Below are 16,398 nucleotides of genomic sequence, written 5' to 3' on the forward strand. Positions count from 1 at the left end.
GGATTTCATGTAATTAAGTACAAGCTATGGCTTCCTCTGTAGGGTCGTAGATGCTTATGCAATGTGGAAGGAAAAGGAAATTTTGAGAAGTCCCTCACTAATCTGGCACATGGAGCCAGTGAAGGATGGGGAGTCAGTTCATTTGTTTTTAAACCCTAGGAAAAAGTATTTCAAAGAGGCTGCCCTTGATCTCAGAAACTAAGCAAGGTTGGGCCTGGTTAGACTTGGATGGGAGAGGAAGAAAATTTAGAGATCATTTACTTCTACCTACTCACTTCCAACTGAGATGCAAAGAAAAGGCTTGCCCACATCACCAGAAAATTGGTTCCCAACTCCGAGTCCAGTCCACTTTCTCTGTACCAAGCTGCCCCGCCCGCTGCACCTGCCGTTTCATTATCACTGTGTGTGTGTAAGAGTGTGGCTCATCACTGTTTGTTTACCCCACGCTGTCTCTTTTAACCTGTTCACATTTGTCCCGGCCATCTTTTATTAGCTATCAATAAGTGCGCTCTTAACACTCATGGATGTGAACACATCTGTGTGAATGACAGAACTGGCTCTTACCATTGCGAGTGCTACAATGGTTACACCTTGAATGAAGACAGAAAAACCTGCTCAGGTGAGTGGAGGAGGAGTCCCTACAGCCGCTCCTTGCCTGTCCACCCTGTGTTGAGAGTGGAGGGGACTTGGCCTGGGACCTTGGTCTGTTTCCTTCTGCTGCCACCTTTGGGCTTTTCCCATTTCTAAAAAAAGTATTTTTATTTATTTAATTGAGAGACAGATGGAAAGAGATCTTAATTTGCTGGTTCACTCTCCAGATGCCTGCAGCAGCTGGGGCTGGGCCAGGCCAAGGCAGGGAGCTGGGAGCTTAATCGAGTTCTGCCAGGTGGGACATGGGGACCCAAGTACTTGAGCCATCACCTGTTGCCTCCTGGGATGTGCATTATCAGGAAGCTGGAACAGAAAGTGGAATTGGGACTCAAACCCAGACAATCTAATATGGGGTGTGGGTATCCCAAACAGAGTGCTAAGTGTCGTGCTAAAGGCCCACCCCTTTTAAAATATTTATTTATATATTTATTATTTAAAAGTCAGAGAGACAGAGAGATCTCCTATCTGCTAGTTAACTCTGCAAATGCCCACAACAGTTAGGGCTGGGCCAGGCTGAGTCTATGTCTCCCATGTGAGTGGAAAAGCACTTGAGCACTCGAGCTATCCCCTGCTGCCTTCCAGGGTACACATTAAAAGGTCGCTGGGGCCGGCGCTGCGGCTCACTAGGCTAATCCTCCACCTGCGGCACCGCCATACCGGGTTCTAGTCCCAGTCGGGGTGCCGGATTCTGTCCCGGTTGCCCCTCTTCCAGTCCAGCTCTCTGCTGTGGCCCGGGAAGGCAGTGGAGGATGGCCCAAGTGCTTGGGCCCTGCACCCGCATGGGAGACCAGGAGAAGCACCTGGCTCCTGCCATCGGATCAGCGCGGTGCGCCGGCCACAGCGTGCCGGCCACAGCGCACCGGCCGCGGCGGCCATTGGAGGGTGAACCAATGGCAAAGGAAGACCTTTCTCTCTGTCTCTCTCTCTCACTGTCCATTCTGCCTGTCAAAAAAAAAAAAAAAAAAAAAAAAAAAGGACGCTAGAAGTGGGAGTGGACCTGGCACTCGAACCCAGGCATTCTGATATGGGTTGTTGCCATCAAGCAATGTCTTAACCATTAGGCCAAATGCTTGTCCCTGCTGTGCCTGGTAGTAATAGTAATGCTTGCGTCTAATGACTCACTTGGATAAATGAGTTGCTCCTGGGCCTGGCGCCGTGGGTCACTTGGCTAATCCTCTGCCTGCGGCGCCGGCATCCCATATGGGCACTGAGTTCTAGTCGCGGTTGCTCCTCTTCCAGTCCAGCTCTCTGCTGTGGCCCGGGAGGGCAGTGGAGGATGGCCCAAGTGCTTGGGCCCCTGCCCCACATGGGAGACCAGGAGGAGGTATCTGGCTCCTGGGTTCAGATTGATACAGTGCCGGCTGTGGCAGCCATTTGCAGGGTGAACCAACGAACAGAAGGAAGACCTTTCTCTCTGTGTCTCTCTCACTGTCTATAACTCTCCCATGTGGGTGCAGGGGCCCTAGCACTGGGGCCATCCTCTGCTGCTTTCCCAGGCTCATTAGGAGGGAGCTGGATTGGAAGTGGAGCAACTGAGACTCGAACCTGTGCCTATATGGGATGCTGGCATTGCTGATGTTGGCTTAACCTGCTGTACCACAACACCGGCCCTGAAGGAGCCCAGGTTGGACCCTGAATCAGACAGCGGACATTCCTGGGTTGATTGGCAACATCGAATGAGTCTGTAGATTAGTACATCGGGTCGCATTCACATGGAAGTCCTGCTTTTCACAATCATACTACTGTTGTCAAAGTGTTAACATTTGGGGAAACAACACTCTTTTTTTTTTCAATGATTTTGTAAGTCTGAACTTATTTAAAACATGAAAAGTTAAGAAAATAGGATAGAGTTGGAAGCATTTCAGGCCAGAGGAGATGCATTGAGTGCAAATTTGGGCCTCGAGTTCTGGGTTCGTTGCTCTCCTCTGGACTCATTTGCCTCCCTGAGCAAGCAGGAGAGCAGTGGACTGGACTTCTTCAAACTCGAGTTCTGTTTTTCTGATCCTAGTGCAATGAGCCACACAACTGCTGGTCTCCCTCTGAATTGAGGTAACTGGTAAACCTTAAAGGAGTGTTGTAGAAAGCATTTAGCAGATAGTAAGGTTATGGAAGCTTAGCATCGGTGGTTTTGACAAGGACCTGGGGATGGTCAGAGAATATTTATTTACCCCAGCTAACTCCTGCTCAGCATGAATAGTGCTGTTTGCTTTGAACAGTTTCCAAAAAGTTTTGCTCTTACATATTTCTAGTAGCAGAGAAGTTTTCTATCTATGGATGATAAGACACGCTACCACATTTTGTTTCTCTTTTCTTGCACCTTTGTTTGACAGCTCAAGATAAATGTGCTTCTGGCACCCATGGGTGCCAGCACCTTTGTGTGAACGACAGAGACGGCTCCCATCACTGTGAATGCTATGAGGGCTACACGCTGAATGCAGATAAAAAGACGTGTTCAGGTGAGCTCGTCGCAACACACTCTCATCTCTGCCTGACTCTGTGGCAGTGAAACTAAGTTGCAGTTCGCCAGAAGCCAGGTTCTTCAAGGTAACTTGGGGATCAGATCTTCTACCCTGCATGTAGATTGAAGCACACCCTGCCCAAAGAGTGGTGAGCCCAGTGCGTTTTGCAAACATAGATTACTTCAGAAAATTACTGTGAAATGGGTAGGGAATGGGGGATATGAGAAAAGTCCGTTAAATGTAGAGTCCTTGTCCAGGAAAAACTTAGAGCTACGCACACTGGGGACTCTTGAAGTCAGTGGGAGACTTCGGAGGAGGTCAGTTGGACAGTAACCATTTGGTGTGATAGGCAGAACTGATCGTCTTCCAGCTAAAACTTGGCCTAGAACTCTTCTGTAGTGTTCATCTTACAGCTGCCTCGCTCTAGCAAAGGAGACTTTGTCAGTGGCTGAATTGGACCCACACAGATGTTCCAGTAACTTTGCAACAAGTCATTCCCTGCTGTTTCTACTCGATCACTCTTAGTGAATCTGAGCCTTGTGACTTGGCTAACCAGCCCATGCCAGGACTGCTAATCCTCATTAATTTGATTTAAACTCACTGGTGGAACAGGGTGGCATTTATAAATGGAAGAACATACCTAAGAGAAGTTCCTAGCTCTCTAGGTGGTGTGTGCACTGGGTGCGTTGAATATTTTTTTTTGCTTCAACGTATATTTTCCTCTTCTTGAGGACGCACTCCTGTGCTCTGGGATCTTATCAAGACAGATGTGGGATGCGTTTCTTAGAAATCGCAGTCAGTGTGCATTGAGCAGACGTGCCCCAGGCACTGTGAGGACCCAGAAGACGTGTGATCACAGCTTGGGTGCAGAGAGCCAGCTCCTTTGGAAAGCAGAGAGGAAGGTGCTCCGGAGAGCGAGTGGCAGGAGCTGAGGGCTGTAAGTGTGGCGGAGCCTGGGAGGGACCCAGGGCGCTGGGGCCGCAGCTGGGCCCTGAGAGGAGAGGAGAGCAGCAGGGCAGGACCGGCTTGTGCTGGTTTGTCCAGGGGAGTGGAACAGGGCCCGCTGGGGTGGAGAGGGCTCACCTGCGGCCCTGCTCCTCAAACTGGTTCCAAGGATCCCAGCTGCAGATGCCAGGGACATTGAGGAGCTGCAAAAATGAAACAAACCCCAAATTTGTTTAAACTAACAGATACCATGGAATAGAGCGAAGCCCGTTACTTCCAGAAAACATAAAAGAGAAGTGTGACTTAAGGCTGACCCCCGAGGCCGCAGTCCCAGGGGACTGCTGCCAGCACTCCTCAGAGCCTCCTGTGGGCACGCCTCGTGCTAGGCGTTTGCAACACAATCGTGCCTTTAATCCGTGATCTCAGCAACTTTAGGAGGAAGCTGTGGCACAGGCGGGGTGAGTTGCTTGCCCGGGGTGCTTGGTTGGTAGGGAGTAGAGCCAGGGTTTGAAGCCAGGCACTTGCTCCAGCGTTCCATACACTCTTAACCACTGAGCCACACTGCCTCATTGTACAAAGCACAGGTTAGCACAAAGGGATAGGAGAGAAAGACAGGGTGGCAGGAAACCGAGGGTGTCTATGCTTTAGTTTTTTTTTTTTTTTTTTTTTTGTTAAAGATTTATTGATTTACCTGAAAGGCAGAGTTACAGAGAAAGAGAGGGAGAGATGGAGAGAGAGAGGTCGTCCGTTCCTCTGTTTTATTCTCCAAATGGCCACCATGGCCAGAGCCGGGCCAGTCCAAAGCTAGGAGCCAGGAGCTTCTTCCGGGTTTCCCATGTGGGTGCAGGGGCTCAAGCACTTGGGCCATCTTCCACTACTTTCTCAGGCATATTATAAGGGAGCAGGATGGGAAGTGGAGCAGCCAGGAGTCAAACTGGCACCCATATGGAATACGAGAGGCACAGGCAGTGGCTTTACCTGCCGTGCCACAACGCTGACCACTGTGCTTTAGTTTTGAAAATCATTTTTTATTTATTTGAGAGTGAGAGGCCACTGTCATTTGCTGGTTCACTCCTCAAATGCCCACAGTGGCTGGAGTTGGAGCCAGGAGCCGGGAACTCAATTCAGGTCTCCTACACAGGTGGCAGGAATCCAATTACTTGACCCATTGCCACCACCTCCCAGGGTCTGCATTGGTGGGAAGCTAGAGTCAGGAGCCAGAGCCAGGAATCGCACCCAGACACAATGTGGGCATCTTAGTTGGAGGCTGTACACCCACTCCCTGTACTAAACATTTTAAAGTAATAATGAATACTGTTCTAACGTTGAAGTGTATACCGTAGGTCTCATCATCCCTCGTGGCCTGCTTTCTCCTTGTGGGGAGGCGGGAAGGCTCCACGTGGAGCCCCAGCCCGGGGCAGGGGCTGGAAGCACATCCCGTGTTACCTGTTGCCTGGGTACTGAGCTAGGATGTGAGGGAAGAGGAAACACTGTGCTCTGAGGCATTTTACTGAACAAAGTCTGAATTGCAGTGATGGTCGGGAGCGTCCGTGTTAGGGATGGAAAGGAGTTTTTGCGTGGATTACACAGAACCTCGCATCTCACACAACGCTGTTCTGAGGCGACAGGGAGCCGTGGGAGGTTTTTGAGCATGGAATGACGCTGAAGAGGAGATTAGAGGGGAATGAAGAAAACTACGATGGCTGCTGCAATGGCAAAGGAAGAAACTGCGTCTCTCAGGAAGCCTTCCTGGTTCTCCTCAGGGCAGAGTTGCTGTAGTCACTTGTCCTGGGCCAGACCGGACACAGGAGCAGTCTGGCACTTAGCCCTTGGGCCGCTGTCTTCCTCCTTGACCAATTATTTCCTTGTGGTAGATAATACGTATGTCCTGATCCAGCCCTACAGATCGCAAATATTAATATCATTAACACTGCGATTGTTCTTCTCTCTATCTGTGCTCGTGTGTTTGTGTGTGTGTGTGTGTGTCTGTGTCACTGTTTTCCCTCCCATGTTGTAAGCTGTCGAGGGCAGGCTGTTGGTCAGTAGCCCCTGTTTGTGTAGCATGGAACTTAGCTCCCCGTGCAATTAGGTCAATTATTTGTGGTGATGGCGATGATGATCCACGAATAGCTGGAGATGCCGGAGATGCCGATAGTCACCGGGAAGGCAAAGGTGAGTGCTGCTGGAGGACGGCCAAGAGACCATGGAGGATGGCCAGGGACACCTGTGTGTTAGGAGAAGGGGAGGCATCCTCAGAGCTCTGCACGAGAGAGGAAGGACGGGGAGTCTGTGACGGCGAGGATGGTGAGGCCAAGGGAGCTGAGACGTGGAAAAGGAACCGGCTTCCGTCCTGAAACACAGGGCTGATTCGCTGTCGGCCCCACACCGCAGCTTCTTTCTCCCGCACGTTTGTGTTTCGTTTTCTCTGTGACTGACCGCGACTGTTCTCTTCCCCAGTGCGTGACAAGTGTGCTCTGGGCACCCACGGCTGCCAGCACGTGTGCGTGAGCGATGGGACGGCGTCCTACCACTGTGATTGCTTTCCTGGCTACTCCCTGAATGAGGACAGGAAGACGTGTTCAGGTGAAGATGGGCCTGAAAGCCTTTTTTGTTTGGTGGGAGACTCTTCGAGGCACGGGCTTTTCTTCCTTCCGGTCCCAAGCACAGACACGATCCTTTCTCCTGGGCAGAATCCGCTAGCGGTTCGCAGTTGGCTGCAGAATAGAGCAGTGGTCCTCCTGGGCCACGTAGCATCCGCCTTCCCGCATCCAATTCCATCCTCTTTCTTTTTTCACTTGAATTAAAGTCTCTCTCTAAGACTGGATTTATTTCTTTTTTATTGTGGTAAACACAACATCAAATTTACTTTTGATCATTTTTAAGTGTATAGTTCAGTGGCGTAAAGTACCTTCAGTTGTACAACTGTTAGCACCATCCATTGCCAGAATTTTTTCATCATCTCAAACTAAAACCTTGTACCCATTAATCCATTACTGCCCATTCCCCACTGCCCCCAGCTCCTGGTAGCCGCTGTCCCACTGACCCAGCTTCATTTCCTTCGAAAGCTTCTTTTCTGCTATATTTGCCCCAGACCACTCCTTCTCCCCGATCTTGTGGTGTGTTTGACATCGCGGTGGACTCCGACAGTCCAGCCCTTGCTCCTTCCTTCCTTCCCCGTCATCCTCTTGCCTCACCCCGCTTTGCTTACAAAAGCCCAAGAGCCACATCCGTGCCAACATTTGGTTTTGTCGCGTTACATGTTTACCAGCCTACTAGATGCTGCCATGTCCTTGTTCCTAAGGAGGGGAGGCGTCTGCCCTGTGTACATTAGTCAGCAAGTTCTGTATCTGGAAATGCTACCTTTTTAAAAAAATTTCCTGTTGGGTTACTGTCGCTCCCCCTCTTCGTGGAGGAGCAACACAGGACCCTGCGCTGTTCTTTCGTCTGCTCGGCCCTCCCCGGGTTTGCTGCTGGTTCTTCCCGGGTTGGCTACTATCCCTTCCACCTCCGTGGAAGGGCAGTTCCCCCTGGCCGCATTCCCCACTTCCGCAGGGGAGCGGCACACCGCCGGCCGGCTTTCTCGGGGGCTGCACGGGTTCCCTTAGATGTTCCCCATAGATGTTCCCGGTGCATGCCGTCTCTCTCCTCCTTTATAGTCCTTCTCTGCCAATCCCAACTCGGCTGCCCACACGCCGAGTACGCTGCTCTCCAATCAGGAGCAAGTCCTACAGTTAATTGGTTGAACTGGAGGCAGCTGTGCGGAAGCTGTTTACTTCTCTCCCAGCGCCATATTGTGGGAGAGCAGATGCATAGAATAAGTCCTAATTCGAGTAACTCAGTCTGGTCCGGATTGCTCCCCACAGATCCCCCTTTTTATTTTTTAGCGTTGATACGCGCCTGTCCTCGGTGTCCCGCGGCACACACTCTGCTCTACTTGCTAGAGCCGCCACAGGCTCTTACAAGTCCTATCAATCAGGAAAACCGAATCCGGGTCCTCTCTTCGCCATTGTGAGGAGGTTTTTAGGCGCTGATGCGTGCCTGTGTTCGGTGCCCTGCAGCGCATGCTCTGCTCTGCCCGCAGGGGCTTACAAAACCTATCAGGCAAACCGAATCCAAGCCTTCTCATTGCCGTATTGTGGGGGAGACTTATTAGTGTTGGTTCGTGCCTATCTTCGGTGACCTGCAGCTCATACTCTGGTCGAGCTTTGCTGGCGCTTACCGCCTTAAATCAGGCAGACCGAATCCAAGCCTTCTAATTGGCATGTTGAGGGGAGGCCTTATTTTTCTCTATTTCTCTATCTCCGGGCATTCCTACCTCTCCCATTTCACTTCTATCTTCCAGCATTCCCATTTCTCTTTTACTTCACTTCCAAACTTCTGTTTCTCTTATCCCTGCGGCTTTCCGGCACCTCGCCCCGCCGGCGGGTTCCCGGCTCTGCGCCGCTTCAGCCCTCGCGCCTCTCTGCGCGGCTTCCCGGCTTTGCGCGGTCCGCGGTCTCCACGCTTAACCCTTTCGCGTCTGAACCACGGCCTACGCCAGCGTTCCCTATCTATTCACGCCCCGTGCTCTCTCTGCACGCGGCGGCTTCCGCGAGTAACACAGCGTAGCTTGCGTCTCCGCCACTAGGATTCAATCTAAGTTCCCCGGGCTAGCCTGGCGAATTCAACCCAGCGTACGTCTCCGCCCCACGATTTGGCTTCCCGTCCTTTGCTCCCCGGGCTAATCAGACGGATCCCAATCTGGCTTGCGTCTCAGCTTCTGGTTTTAACTTTTCGCCCCCTATTCCCGGGCTAACTTGAGAATCCCAAAGTGGCTTTCGTATCCGCCTCGGCCTGCCCCCCGCGGCTTCAATTTCCCTAACATTTTTCTCTACCCGGTATGTTTCCCCAAGCTTTCCTCCAACGATATTCCTCCCTCATTTCTCCTGGCCTCTCCCCACAGTCCGCGTCCGAGTCTGTTTGCTCTAGCTTTCACTTTCGCTTTCGACCTTAGAGATTTCTCCCAGCTTCCCCCCGTAGTCCGTATCCGAGTCTATGCCTAGGCTTTCAATAGCTTCTTCCGGCTCCTTTTTCGTCCGGCTTTTCCCTAGGCTGTTTGCTAGTCTCTCTCTCCGATATTTTCCCAATTCTTCCCGTTTCTTCCCGTTTCTTCCCTCCTAAGTTTGCTATCCGTCCTAGGTTTCCTATCCGAGTCATTTCTTCCCTCCTAGGTTTCCTATCCGAGTCACGGCACCATTATGTCGCTCCCCCTCTTCGTGGAGGAGCAACACAGGACCCTGCGCTGTTCTTTCGTCTGCTCGGCCCTCCCCGGGTTTGCTGCTGGTTCTTCCCGGGTTGGCTACTATCCCTTCCACCTCCGTGGAAGGGCAGTTCCCCCTGGCCGCATTCCCCACTTCCGCAGGGGAGCGGCACACCGCCGGCCGGCTTTCTCGGGGGCTGCACGGGTTCCCTTAGATGTTCCCCATAGATGTTCCCGGTGCATGCCGTCTCTCTCCTCCTTTATAGTCCTTCTCTGCCAATCCCAACTCGGCTGCCCACACGCCGAGTACGCTGCTCTCCAATCAGGAGCAAGTCCTACAGTTAATTGGTTGAACTGGAGGCAGCTGTGCGGAAGCTGTTTACTTCTCTCCCAGCGCCATATTGTGGGAGAGCAGATGCATAGAATAAGTCCTAATTCGAGTAACTCAGTCTGGTCCGGATTGCTCCCCACAGGTTACCTGTATTTTTCTTGTTGATTCATAACAGTCCTTCACATTATAACTTCTTTGTTGTTATTATGTATTGCAAATATCTGATTTGTTGTGTTCATCTTTTTCTGTTTTAAAATGATGTCTTTTCCACAAGATTCATGTTTAATTCTTAAGCTAGACAGTAGATTTGTTAATGTTTTTTTTGTTTGTTTGTTTTTTTTTTTTTTTTTTTTTTTGCTTCATAGCATATAGGTGTCCTACACAAGTTAATTTTCATGAATTGGCTGGTGCTGTGGCTCACTTGGCTAATCCTCCACCTGCAGTGCCGGTACCCCGGGTTCTAGTCCCGGTTGGGGTGCTGGGTTCTAGTCTCAGTTGCTCTTCTTCCAGTGTAGCTCTCTGCTGTTGCCCAGGAGGACAGCGGAGGATGGCTCAAGTGCTTGGGCCCTGCACCCACATGGGAGACCGGGAGGAAGCACCCGGCTCCTGGCTTCAGATCGGCACAGCACTGGCCATAGCGGCCATTAGGGGAGTGAACCAATGGAAGGAAGACCTCTCTCTCTGTCTCTCTCTCACTGTTTATAACTCTCTCTCTATCACTCTCTCTCACTGTCAAACTCTGCCTGGAAAAAAATTAAAAAAAATTTTCATGAATCAAACATTCCCAATGTTTGTATTTTGAATTTCCAGGGCTGGCTTCATTTCCACCTCCTCTACCAGAGTTTCTCTTAAAATTCCATCAAACTTCATCTTGCTCTCAGCACAGAAGTTGATGTGTTCTAATTCCTTCCATAATCTCTTCCTCCACGCAGTTCATAGTGCAGTGCCTGCTGCGCTCTGGGTGCTAGCAAGAACATCTCTGAACAAAGCGTGTGCAGTTCTGGATAACAGAATGGGTGAAGACAGGTGAACATGCACCCGGCAGCTCAGCAAGAGCAACACTGACACACAGCAGGGAACAGAGAGGATGGGCCTGGGGCGAACTCGCTTCCAGTTGAGAGGGTCTCCCTGAGAGCTGGCTTCTGAGAACCGCGGGGAGCAGTGGTGAGGCTGGCATTTGGAGCGCTGGGGAAGAAGGAAGGCGAGAATCGAACGTCCTGCGTGGTGGCAGCCTGCGTGATGGGAGCGCAGGCAGCTGCAGCAGGCGTGGCTGAGACAGTGTGGGGAGCTGGGCAGGCGGGGGCCGAGTCTTGCTGCCTGTCTGGCCTCGGGGGACAGGACTTCATGCCTTGTTCCAAGGGCCACGGGAGCCTGGAGGGTCTTAGGCAGTGAAGCAGTAGCGTTCTGTGTCTGCTCTCCAAGACCCTCAAGCTGCTGCATGAAGAGTGGACGGGGGAGGATGGAAAGCCGAGGGGAGACCAGTTAGGAGGCCATTGCAGCAGTCAGCCTGGAGCTGGGAGGCACCAGTGCTGACCCACAGTCTGTTATGGGTACAATGAACAGGGCTTAGTTGGAAGTTGGATGTGAGGGAAGGGCAGGGCAGGAATAAGGATGCCGTTCAGATTTCAGACTTGAGCAGCTGGAGGATGAGGGCAGACTGATGTGGGATAGAAAAGGTCAGCAGTTCAGTTTGGACTTGTGTGTATATGTATGTTTACATGTTCATTATATTAGAGAGAGAGAGAGAGAGAGAGAGAGAGAGAGAGAGGGAGAGGTGTTTTATCTGCAGGATCACTCTCCAAATGCCTGTGTAGACTGAAACCAGCAGTCAGGAACTCCATCCTGGTCACGTGAGCGGCCGGGGACCAAGTGCTTGCACCATCTTCTGCTGCCTTCCCAGGCACATTAGCAGGAAGCTGGATCAGAAGCAGAGAAACCAGGCCTCGAACTGGCACTCTGATATGGGACGCTGGTGTCACAAGTGGCCGCCTAACCTGTTGTGCCACAACGCCAGCTTGAGATGCAATTTACATACCACAAAATTTTCTCTTTTTAAAGTATACATTTCAGCGTTCTGTTGATTTTTAATATATTCATAGAAGTTGTGCTATTATCACCACTGTCTAGTTTAGAATATTTTTATGACTCTGAAAATAAACCTAAACTGGACTGACAATCACTCCTCAGTTCTTCCCAACCCATGAAGTGTTTCCACAAACACTAATTCTGTCTTTGTGAATTTGCCTATTCCAGACATTTGTTATAAATCATCATACAATATCATGTGACATGCAATTTTTTCTTCCCATTCTGTGGGTTATCTTTTCATTTTCTTGAAAGTGTCCTTTGAAGGAAAAAGACTTTAATTTTGATAAGGTCCAATTTATTTCTTCTTTCATTTGTTCTTATGCTTTTGGTGTTATCCCTAAGAAACCATTTACCTAAGTCATGATTTACTCCTCTGTTTTCTTCCCAGAGTTCCAGAGTTTTAGTCTTTACATTTAGGGCTGTGCTCTGTGTTGTTAGTGTTTTTTTTTTTTTTTTTTAATATGGTGTGAGGTATGAGTCCAAGTTCACTCTTTGTTGTTGTTGTTTGACAGATAGACAGTGAGAGAGAGAGACAGAGAGACAGGTCTTCCGTCCGTTGGTTCACCCCCCCACATGGCCTCTACAGCCAGAGCTATGCCGATCTGAAGCCAGGATCCAGGTACTTCCTGGTCTCCCACACGGGTGCAGGCGCCCAAGCACTTGGGCCATCCTCCACTGCCTTCCCGGGACTGGAAGAGGAGTAACCAGGACTAGAACCTGGTGCCCATATGGGATTCTGGTGCCACAGGCGGAGGATTAGCCAAGTGAGCCACGGCGCCGGCACCCCTAAGTTCACTCTTGTGCCTGCAGCTGTTTGGTTATCCTGGCATCCTTTGTTGAAAAGACCATTCTTAATTGCTTTTCAGCCTTTTGGCTAAGATGAAGTGAAGACCATTCTTTCCCTCGTTACGTTGGTACACTTGTTGAAAATCAACTGACCATCAATGTAAATTTATTTCTGAATTCTCTGTTCTTTCCATCAATCCACAACCTTATGCCAGAACCATACACTCTCAATTACTGTAGCTTCGTAGTAGGATTTGAAATCATGAGTGTGAGTCTGAGTCCTTCAACTTAGTTCTTCTTTTTGGGAGTGTTTTTTTTTTTTTTAATCACAGAACTTCTTTTCTTTTCTTTTTCCAAAGAAACCTTTTATTTGAGTAATACAAACAATGCATTTCATAAGTACAGCCTTAGGAATATAGTGATTCTTCCTGCCGTACCTGCCTCCCACCCATACTCTCACCCTAATTCCTCTCCCTCTCTTATTCCCAGTCTTATTTTTACTAAGATCTATTTTCAATTAACTTTACTAACAGAAGATTAACTCTATACTAAGTAAAGAGTTCAACAATCTGTATGAAAAAAACAAAAGAATTGTTTTTCAACAGTCAAGACAAGGGCTCATTGCATCTCAAAGCTAATTTCACTTCTTTTTTTGAGAAAATTGACTTTAAAGAAGCACTCAAGAATGATACATCTTTTGTGAGCACTTAGACATAACTATAACTTTTGAGATATAAGAATATCCTCCACTTAATACATTAAAAGAAAGTAAGTCTTTGAGAACAAGTTTTATCATTAATTAAATACCCAAGAAAACAAGCAATGGAGTTGGACACTTAGGCATAACTAAAACTTATGAGACATAAGCATATCCTCCATTTAATAAACTAAAATGAAATAAATCTTTGAGAACAAGTTTTTTTGTTAACTCTCATAATTCAACTCTTTGAGGACAGAGGTCCTGCATAGGAAGTTAGTGCTCAGTGACTCTTGTTAGTTTAACAACACCTTTATGTATGATGTCAGTGATCACCTGAGCCTCTTGACATGAGCTGCCTAGGCTATGGAAGTCTTTTGAATCCAGTCTCCGTCAGTATTTAGATAAGGTCATAAGCAAAGTGGAAGTTCTCTCCTCCCTTCAGAGAAAACTATCCTTCTTTGATGATCACTTCTTTCCACTGAGGTCTCACCCACTGAGGTCCTTCATGTAGGACGTTTTTGCCATAGAGTCTTGGTGTTTCATGCCTGAAAGGCTTTGAGAGTGTTTTGACTTTTCTGGGTCTCTTCTGTTTCCAGATAATTTTAGGATCCGTGTGTCAATTTCTACATAAAATAGTGAGGACATTGATAGAAATCATGTTGAAACTATATATTAATTTTGATAGTATTGATTTTTTTTAATTTGACAGCTAGAGTTAGACAGTGTGAGAGAGAAACAGAGAAAGGTCTTCCTTCTGTTGGTTCACCCCCCAAATGGCCGCTACAGCCGGCGCTGCGCCGATCCAAAGCCAGGAGCCAGGAGTTTTGTCGCTCCCCGTCTTCGTGGAGGAGCAACACAGGACCCTGCGCTGTTCTTTCGTCTGCTCGGCCCTCCCTGGGTTTGCTGCTGGTTCTTCCCGGGTTGGCTACTATCCCTTCCACCTCCGTGGAAGGGCAGTTCCCCCTGGCCACATTCCCCACTTCCGCAGGGGAGTGGCACACCGCCGGCCGGCTTTCTCGGGGGCTGCACGGGTTCCCTTAGATGTTCCCCATAGATGTTCCTGGTGCGTGCCGTCTCTCTCCTCCTTTATAGTCCTCTTCCGCCAATCCTAACTCGGCTGCCCACACGCCAAGTACGCTGCTCTCCAATCAGGAGCAAGTCCTACAGTTAATTGGTTGAACTGGAGGCAGCTGTGCGGAAGCTGTTTACTTCTCTCCCAGCGCCATATTGTGGGAGAGCAGATGCATAGAATAAGTCTTAATTCCAGTAACAGTCTAGTCCGGTTTGCTCCCCACAGATCCCCCTTTCTTTTTATTTTTGGCGTTGATACGCGCCTGTCTTCGGTGTCCCGCGGCACACACTCTGCTCTACTTGCTAGAGTTGCCACAGGCTCTTACAAGTCCTATCAATCAGGAAAACCGAATCCGGGTCCTCTCTTCGCCATTGTGAGGAGGTTTTTAGGCGCTGATGCGTGCCTGTGTTCGGTGCCCTGCAGCGCATGCTCTGCTCTGCTAGAACTGCCTGCAGGTGTTTACAAAACCTATCAGGCAAACCGAATCCAAGCCTTCTCATTGCCTTTTTGTGGGGGAGACTTATTAGTGTTGGTTCGTGCCTATCTTCGGTGACCTGCAGCTCATACTCTGGTCGAGCTGCTAGCTGGCGCTTACCGCCTTAAATCAGGCAGACCGAATCCAAGCTTAATATTGTTGTATTGTGGGGAAGCCTTACTGATGTTAATTCGTGCCTGTCTTCGGTGACCTGCGGTGCATAAGCTGCTAGCTGCCCGCAGGTGCTCATTGCCTCACTTGATTAGGCAGACCGAATCCAAGCTCTCACATTGCAGTGTTGTAGGGAGGCCCTTTTATTTCTCTATTTCTCTATCTCCGGGCATTCCTATTTCTCCCATTTTACTTCTATCTTCCAGCATTCCTATTTTTCTCACTTTACTTCTAAACTTCTGTTTCTCTTATCCCTGCGGCTTTCCGGCACCTCGCCCCGCCGGCGGGTTCCCGGCTCTGCGCCGCTTCAGCCCGCGCGCCTCTCTCATCTGCGCAGCTTCCCGGCTTTGCGCGGCTCGGCTTCCCGCGCTCCGCGGTCTCCACGCTTAACCCTTTCGCGTCTGAACCACGGCCTACGCCAGCCCCGTTCCCTATCTATTCACGCCCCATGCTCTCTCTGCACGCGGCGGCTTCCGCGAGTAACACAGCGTAGCTTGCGTCTCCGCCACTAGGATTCAATCTAAGTTCCCCGGGCTAGCCTGGCGAATTCAACCCAGCGTACGTCTCCGCCCCACGGTTTGGCTTCCCGTCCTTTGCTCCCCGGGCTAATCACACGGATCCCAACCTGGCTTGCGTCTCAGCTTCTGGTTTCAACTTTTCGCCCCCTATTCCCGGGCTAACTTGAGAACCCCAAAGTGGCTTTCGTCTCCGCCTCGGCCTGCCCCCCGCGGCTTCAATTTCCCTAACATTTTTCTCTACCCGGTATGTTTCCCTAAGTTTTCTTCCAACAATATTCCTCCCTCATTTCTCCTGGCTTCTCCCCACAGTCCGTATCCGAGTCTGTTTGTTCTAGCTTTCACTTTTGCTTTCGACCTTAGAGATTTCTCCCAGCTTCCCCCTGTAGTCCGTATCTGAATCTATGCCTAGGCTTTCAATAGCTTCTTCCGGCACCCTTTTCGTCCGGCTTTTCCCTAGGCTGTTTGCTAGTCTCTCTCTCCGGTATTTTCCTGCTTCTTCCCGTTTCTTCCCTCCTAAGTTTGCTATCCGTTCTAGGTTTCCTATCCGAGTCAGGTTTCCTATCCGAGTCACGGCACCATTATGTCGCTCCCCGTCTTCGTGGAGGAGCAACACAGGACCCTGCGCTGTTCTTTCGTCTGCTCGGCCCTCCCCGGGTTTGCTGCTGGTTCTTCCCGGGTTGGCTACTATCCCTTCCACCTCCGTGGAAGGGCAGTTCCCCCTGGCCGCATTCCCCACTTCCGCAGGGGAGCGGCACACCGCCGGCCGGCTTTCTCGGGGGCTGCACGGGTTCCCTTAGATGTTCCCCATAGATGTTCCTGGTGCGTGCCGTCTCTCTCCTCCTTTATAGTCCTCTTCCGCCAATCCTAACTCGGCTGCCCACACGCCAAGTACGCTGCTCTCCAATCAGGAGCAAGTCCTACAGTTAATTGGTTGAACTGGAGGCAGCTGTGCGGAAGCTGTTT

General features: G+C 50.1%; 1 protein-coding gene across 3 annotated transcripts in view; it reads left to right on the plus strand.

Moving 5' to 3' along the window:
• Nucleotides 1-16,398, plus strand: part of MATN3 (matrilin 3) — a 32,242-nt gene that overhangs the window by 11,534 nt on the left and 4,310 nt on the right. For 2 of the 3 annotated variants that reach the window (XM_070069440.1, XM_051840502.2), the window contains 3 exons: nt 494-619; nt 2,982-3,107; nt 6,513-6,638. In XM_070069440.1, the coding sequence (XP_069925541.1) occupies nt 494-619; nt 2,982-3,107; nt 6,513-6,638 (378 nt within the window). Of the gene's footprint in view, nt 1-493; nt 620-2,981; nt 3,108-6,073; nt 6,228-6,512; nt 6,639-16,398 lie in introns of those variants that run through there. The other variant, XR_007917241.2, reaches the window with a different exon arrangement.

The sequence above is a fragment of the Oryctolagus cuniculus genome, chromosome 2, assembly GCF_964237555.1.
Source record: "Oryctolagus cuniculus chromosome 2, mOryCun1.1, whole genome shotgun sequence".
Taxonomy (NCBI): domain Eukaryota; kingdom Metazoa; phylum Chordata; class Mammalia; order Lagomorpha; family Leporidae; genus Oryctolagus; species Oryctolagus cuniculus.